General features: G+C 33.6%; 1 protein-coding gene across 2 annotated transcripts in view; it reads left to right on the plus strand.

Annotated features, from left to right (window-relative positions):
- LOC110996792 (NACHT domain- and WD repeat-containing protein 1) overlaps positions 1-7670 on the plus strand; it is a 44383-nt gene extending 36713 nt beyond the window's left edge. For both annotated transcript variants that reach the window (XM_045628418.1, XM_045628419.1), the window contains exons 15-24: positions 167-345; positions 794-870; positions 1341-1883; positions 2724-2841; positions 3274-3403; positions 4103-4175; positions 4642-4778; positions 5635-5835; positions 6573-6707; positions 7142-7670. In XM_045628418.1, the coding sequence (XP_045484374.1) occupies positions 167-345; positions 794-870; positions 1341-1883; positions 2724-2841; positions 3274-3403; positions 4103-4175; positions 4642-4778; positions 5635-5835; positions 6573-6707; positions 7142-7371 (1823 nt within the window). In that variant the 3' untranslated portion in view covers positions 7372-7670. The remainder of the gene's footprint in view (positions 1-166; positions 346-793; positions 871-1340; positions 1884-2723; positions 2842-3273; positions 3404-4102; positions 4176-4641; positions 4779-5634; positions 5836-6572; positions 6708-7141) is intronic.
- Positions 7671-8120: the final 450 nt, after the last annotated feature.

Here is an 8120-nt window from a genome sequence, read left to right on the forward strand (position 1 = left end):
AATGGCACTTTTGAATGTTAAATGCGTACGTGTCTGACACATATCGACCGTTTTTAGGACTAGTAGACTAGAAGTAAGAAAAATCTCAGGGTTGAGAGTTGCTACTAAAATATAATTCTCGATTTTCATAATCTTTAGAATTCTTAATTAAAACCCGCCATTCCAGTACCTTGGGCACCAGCCGCCCTTCTCTGGCCCCAACTGACAGCCCTGTTGGCCCCTTGGCTCCGTTGGGACGGACGTGGTGCCGCTCGGTGGAGAGATGCCGCCTTAGCTGCCGCTGCCACGGATCGATATTTGACAGACTGCAACACTGCGAGACTCATTCTTGTGGAATACTTTGAGGTGTGTATTGAGAGTCATTTAGAGATAATAAAAATTATTTTGATGTGACACTTCTTTAGGCGCGTGGGGGTAAATTTTTCAATGAAACGCAATAATAATTATATTAGCGTCACATAGATGTGCAGCGTTTTTGTCAAAGAATAGGGAGATCGTGACAAATTAGTGTATTATGTATTTGTATATCTATATACATTGTGAATATACATGATCATCTATTGAAGCTTTTACCTTTCAAGTTTCACTTCTGACTTGTGTACAAAACGCACGCACTTTTTCTTAAAGACAAATTGTGTTTAGAGAGTATTTTGTATTTGTGTGTTAAAAGTTTGTGTTGAACTAATAAGTTATTTTGTAAATTAACCTATGTATTTTTAAAAATACACATTCACATAGAGAAATTAAAAATAGACTTAAAATAATTTTAAAAGTGTATTTTGTTTTTAATCAGGGCGCTTGGCATAATGCTGACGATCCAAAAATGGCTGGTCGTCTCATCTCTCAGGAGAATAAATTCTCCGAGGAACAGTAAGTTTTTTTCTAATTTAAACCTAACAGTTAAATATTTATGTCTCTATTTCGGAGATTATAAGTGAAGATCTGTTCAATAATTTTGTTCAGTAAATAAAAACGTTACCAACTATCTAACTACCTCTATAAGTAATATAATGTATTCATATGTATGTGACGTGCAATGTTAAACTGTCTCTTTTCTTTGAAGCAAAAATACAATTTGTCAGAAAGAGACGAAAAAAGTTAAAATAGTGATTTTTTAAATTCATATGAGGAAAGTAACAAAAATTAATAAAGGATTAGTTGAGGTAGTTTGTACGCCATGTCCTAATTGTAGTAGACTAGTAATGTTTTGTCTCTTTCTGCCAATTTGTATTAAAGCTACAATGAAATGAGAAAGATGATCGATTGATTCTGTTACACCTACTTGCACTGATTTTACGAATGTAAGTAAATTCATTGAAAGAGAATCTTCTTTCTTTCAGATACAACACACGAAAACTTGACGAACTTCCATTCCAACACTATCATTTATTACGGGAAGATCCCGAAATCTTCGCGAACAAGCCATACTTCTCCAAACTGGACTGGGTTCACGCGAAACTGGCCGCCACCGACTGCGGCCATTTCCTGGAAGACATTGGCCTCGTGCACGTCGATCCGCTTCCAGAACACCTCGACATTCTCAAGGAAGTGTTTGAGACGCATTCGTACGCTTTGGATTACGATCATAGACAATTCTACGGTCTCCTAAGAACGACCATAGAGAGAAGACAACGCGAAGGCCTGGACATTCAGACCGATATCGTTCAGGAGTGGATGAGGGATATTTTTGATCCTCCCGTTCCGACGTTTTACCCGATTAATGAGGATTTCTGGAAACTTCTGGAGAGCCGGGAGAAACAGGTCTCTGTGGAAGGCTTTGATACGAAGCCGTTTGATTTGATCGTTAGATTCGATACGAGGGGAAAGTTTATTGCCACCGTTTCTACTGAGCGAGAGGAGATCTGTGTTTGGGATGTGGCGAGGTATGTTCTAAGAATAGTTTAAACATATGAACTTTTAAAAAAGTAGTTTATTTTACTAGCTATTTACTACATGTGAAAAGTAATTATAAAAGGACATTTTCAACTCTCTAAACTCGATAAAAATCATCTGTAACATTGTTTTATAAACATAAAAAACCGATTAGATTTATTTATGACAAAAATTCGGAAAATAGTGTAAAGATGCAATTTAAATTCAGAGTAGTGTCACACTACCATAACTAATTGTAATCGTTATATCTCACAAACGGAAGCTCAAGGAAAATAAGTATCGAAAATTTTCCGTTATGCTGAAAATTGTGAAAATAGATTTGAAAATTGAAAATTTACATACACAAAGAAATATTGACAATTATGTTTTGAACAATTTTACTGATTTTTGGCTTGTTTTGATTTTGATTTGACCGGACTATATCTTGACGTACAATTTCCTATTGACGATTATAGAGCTGCTTGTTATGATAGATAAGATATTTTAATTGTAGTATTATCGGTGACAGTAATATTGTGTATTTTTATAGTATTAGTAGTATATTTTAAGATCATAAATCATCTGGAGAATAAATAAATTTTACCATCTTAAAATGTTCCTATCCTATAATTCTTCTGTAGGTGTGTATGTCTCTGAACTCCTCTGAAACGGCTGGATCGATTTGAGCTATTTTTTGTATGCGTTTGGGTGGAACCCTGGATGGGTAAGATTTACAAATGAGACCGGCAGATGGCGCTGCAGTCGGCACTTTAGTACTTTGTTTAGCATCCTAATCTTTGAAATATGCAGGTCCACGTCACAATTATATGTATGTACTGAATGATTTCCAGGTGCAAATTAGTTCGGAAAATAGTTGGCGTAACTCATCCAATCAATCTCGTGCCGATAGACGAGTATCGATGCGTCGTACTGTGCAGACGAGAGCTAAGGGTCTACGATTTAGATCAGGTATATTTTATCCACAAATTGTTTTAATAGTTTTTATTTATATGTCTTTATGAACAAATAGGTTTAGCAATGGACACGAATTTTTGTATATATGACGTTTTCCTTTGTTGATTAATTATAAAAAGCGCACAGCCACATAATATACACGCAAATGTCATCATAATAACAGTTCACTCATTTATAATTGTTAAAACGTATGGCCTAAATATTCTCCCAATAAACCTTGCATTCAAATATTTAATTTGATATTTTACACAAAATACATTTATATTTTATTTTATTACGAAAAAATATACACAAGAATATAAAGACCAAAGTATATAAACCAAAATCATAAAAAAAAACATTTATTTAAATAAGTACACTTGTACACTTATGAACGTCAAAAAATATATATTAAATGCTTCTAATTGTACATTTATATATTTCCAGGGTAAATTCGTGGTAGCTTTAAAAGGAGTTATGAATCAAAAAATGCCGTTCTATGGTCTACACGATTCCAAACATTTGGTTGCGTTATCGAGGAATAGGATGTACGTCAATCTTATGAACATCGAAACGGGTGAGTGATTGTGAAAATAATGACGTCATACACATAACCCACGCAATTCTCGCAACACAGTTCCTTTACAAAAATTAAAAAAAAAATTAAAAAAAAAAGCATGGAAGAAGTGAAATTTCCTAATGTGGAAATGAAAATAGGGAGTAGTAATTGGTTTTTAGTGGAATCATATTGTGTATTCGAGAAAAACTTTATTGACATTTCTTACGATTCACAATTGATTGCATCTTTGTAAATGAAATCTATGGACGTGGATCTATCGACGCACTCTCTTTCTCTCTCCTACTTTCTACCTTTGTGTATCTTTCTCCCTCCCTCTTGCGGTGGAATATTGGATGCTACTCTTTGCTTACGCTTACGCTAACTTGTAATAGATGCAGATATCGGCATATTTCTTGTCAACTAACAAACATGGATCGACACGTCACTCATTCTTATTTAATTAGAATATGGATATAGTATATTGTCACAGATTTTAATATTCTACAGCACGACAAGAGCCAGTGTTGCCACTATAAAAAAAATCCTTTTTATTAAATCAAAACCTAAAAATGTTTATAAAAATTTGAATCCAACTCGTTACCATGGTTACCATTGGAAATAACGCTGGTATCAAAACTTGGGAATCTCTAACCAGAATCCCTTTGATACAACGGTATGTTAAATTTACTTTGAATGACTAATGTTTGAATGTTACAGGTGACTGTGTTACTACATTCAAAGCTGGTGAAGATAGATTTTTGAATTCGCTACTGGTATCCGGCGATGGCAGGTAATTAATAAAAAAAAATCACTTGATTTCAGCACATGAATTTCTACTTAAATGGCAGTTAAGTTAATTCCTGCGTGAGCTTTTTTTATATAATATGGGGGCAAACGAGGCAGTCATCGCAGCCCATAGACACCCATTTTTAGTGGGTGCGTTGCCGGCCTTTGGGGAAGGAGTACGCAAAATTAACATTTTATATGTACATCAGACTCTTACATTTAATCGCTTCAACTATGTAGACTTTTGTATATAAGTTAATAAAGCAAGTTATTTCTAGTTAGGTATCTAAGAATTTGTGAATTTTTTTATATATTATTATTTGTTTTTATACAAATAGCACGAAGTGTAAATAAATAAATTTATTTATTATAATAAGAATTAAACAGGTCTGTACGCTGACTCTGAATATGAATTTCGTAATTAAAGGATGTAATAACTTTTTGACTAATCATTATTATATATTTTCCAGGATACTTGTATGTGGTGATGAAACCCAAAAACCATTTCCTCTATTAGTATGGTCGTTGACATCTCGTAAACTACTCTACGATTTAAGGATACCACATCACGATTTCGTCACTTCCAAAGCCGCTATCACCTATGAAGGTATGTCCTTTCTATTTTCTGTATCCTTTTTGCCCCTTTCACAACCATGAAGTTCTGTGTTTTTTAGTCTCATGATATCATACAAATTTGTTCTTTACCTATGGTATAATGTATATCGACTTTAATATACCAAATTTAATTTAGGATAAAACAGTGTTTACCTACTGGACCCCACACCCCACAGCGGGGTAATTTCATTGTTAAGTATTTAATCAAATTATTTGGAATTTTTATTTCTGTGTCTTCATTTGAATTTTGAAAATTTACTGTGATTCGTTAACAATTTTCTTGTAATATGTACTTCACAGTAACAATTCCCTTCTTAATAAATTTTTGAAAATTCAACAATTATTGAAGGAAGCTTCTTTAGGCGCATGAGGGTAAAATTTTTACGGAACGTCACAAAGATGTTCAGCGTTTTTGTCGAGGAAAAGGGAGAGAGCGAAGAGACCGATTGAGAGAGAGATCTAGAAAAATGCAGGCTATTGGTTAATGTATTCGTTTAGAAGTTAAATAATAGAACTTTTTATGGCAATTGTGTCACATCACATGACTTCTTGTGCAGTAAACGCAGATTTTTTATGATTTAGTAATCATTAGCCCGTATACAGTGTGTAAACAGTATGAATATACAAATAGATGGAGTTCTTATATACTGGTACATAATAATCATGTGTACTTTGTTCGCACGCTTTTTCTAATATTAACTATGTATGTTACATTGATAATAAGAATTTTAGAAAGGCTAAAGTGGGGTATGTTACGAGGTTGGGAAACACCGGGTTGACGATCTATCGATACGATCTCTTAATACTTATACTTATAATGTATAACCAAATAAGTCACCGTTTTCTAGGTTCCTACGTTTGCGTTGTATCTCGGGAGTTGGACGAACCGAGTCCAAACTTCATAGTGGTATATGACCTTCAATCTGGGACATTGTTCAAGAAGTGGAAACCGGGTTGTGATACTGTAGCCTTGGCTATCAGTTCAGTAGACGGCTGTGTGGTCTCAGCGCTCGCCGACACGAGAATACTTGTATGGGATTTGGTGACAGGTAGGTGACGTAATTATATTCAATAATAAGGGCCTGTTTCACAACGTCCGGATAAGTTCCAAATAGGCTATTTGTTACTTATTGGTATGATAAATAGTATTTTTGCGTATCACGATTGTCAGATAGCGCTATACGTCATGAAATGCGAAGTATCTTATTTGGGACTTTTATCTTTGGAATAATTTATGTGTTGCATAGCTATTTGGCACTTTATCCATACATTGTGAAGGCCCTGAATGTCTTTAATATAGAAGTTCCTCCAACTTTCATTTTGTTCTCTTTAGAGTAGTCTTGGGCCATGGGGTGCTAATTAAACATTTAAAAATCAAGTATTACAGATAAGACAATTATAAGCCAATTATGCCCTACTCTCCCCTTGTCAGCAAAAGTAAGCAAAGCTCTCAACAATAATAGTACATGTAATCGTATTATGTTTTTAAGAATTCGTCTTCATTTCGTCTTCAAGCATAGACAATACGTAAAAAAGTAAATAATTACTGTTAAGGACCAAAGACCCAAAGAGAAGAAGAGAGTGCTTACGTAATGCTTAAATGTAATGATCAAACATGAATAATTTAAAAAAATTACATTTCTTATTATGAACTTTATAGTTTATTTTACTATCGTAAAAAATCATTACTTCGGTAATTATAATTTTTTAAACGGTATTATAATTAATACACGCAAGTACTTTCAAATTTTCTATTAACTTAAATGACCTGAAAGTATTATTCTAGGCAATTGCCGTCTTTCTCTAAGTGGACACGTATGTGCCGCAACACAACTGCGACTGGCAAAATCTGGTGGTTTGCTTCTATCAGCCGATCTCTCTGCAACAGACTTGTCGGTACGACTATGGGATTTGCATTCAGGTAAAAGATTTTTTTTATGAATACGCAAACGAAACAGCACGAAATCTATTGTGGGAACTGCAAATGTATAAAATATATTGCATATGTAAAATAATATTGCTATCAAAGTAGTTCAGAATAGAGCTGCGAACGAAATTAGCGTGTTTCGTTCATTTGTGATTGGTCAACAGCGACTTTAGTTCACACGAACTAATTCGATTTATGGTCCTCCAAGGAAAGAGTTTTCCAATTATAAAAAGTTCAACAACGCACTCGCGAGCCCTCTGACAAGGAGTGTCTATGGGTAGTGGCATCAGTCAACGTCAACTGTAAAGAATCATCTGTCATTGTCATTGTCATAATTGACAAATCACAATCAAGCAATTCATTTTAGACTTTCCTCTCGCAGCACTATAATAATATATCGTAAATTCACCGAATTTTCCCATTTTCAGGAAAGCTAATAGCAGTATACACTCCACCCGAACGCATTACCTCATGCGAGATCCTCTTAGGCGGATCAGTTCTCGCTTTAGCTTTAGAAAATCATAAAGAAATTGTCTGCGTTAAATTATACGGTCCGACGGTAGAGTGTGTTAAAAATGGCCGCGAAATGGAATATGACGATGATTGCTACGGCCATGTTGAGTACGATGGGAAGACGTTTGAAATCAAAGACGCATGATCGCCGGCTCATTTTAATTAGTAATAATATCGTCGATAAGATTAATGGAATTTATTATAAATATTTTGTTGTCTCCTTTGTTGAGGTTATACTTCTTTAGGCGCGTTATGAAAATTTGATGCGAGTGAAATTTTACGATGTGCGCGCACAGTGACACAAAATTAACAGAATGAAGTTAGTGTCGCATGTTGGCACGCACGCCGCCTATGTTCACTGTGTATTTATATTTATAATATTTATCCAAGTGCATTGAGTTTCTACATTTAAAACACGTGTTTTCATTTTGTTTTCATTATACAAGTGCGAATTTTATTATTTATTATATTATTAACGTTAAATATTTATTATATAATATTAATATTTTAAAAACAAGAAATAAGTTTAACAAAACATTAATTTAATAAATTGTGATAAAAGGTATAATCGAACATCAAATTGAAATATTAACTTTTAATATTTATTATTAAATTGAATGAATGATATAATATAATAAAAAAAAAATTTTTTTTCATACGCCAAAGAAGTATAACTTCTAACGCGTGTACATAAGTACACACACCCTTTTTTTTAAACGTTCACTTAATTAGATTTTAACAGTTTTAAGACATTCTGCCAAAGATAAAAAAAATTGGAAATAATTTCATATTAAAGTTCAGGACATCATATATAACGATATCTGCAGTATATGTTACAAGCTTTTATTTAATTTAGATTTTATAAGTCATTTACAAAACAAACTGTTTACTTAA

This window comes from Pieris rapae, chromosome 5, assembly GCF_905147795.1.
Source record: "Pieris rapae chromosome 5, ilPieRapa1.1, whole genome shotgun sequence".
Classification (NCBI taxonomy): domain Eukaryota; kingdom Metazoa; phylum Arthropoda; class Insecta; order Lepidoptera; family Pieridae; genus Pieris; species Pieris rapae.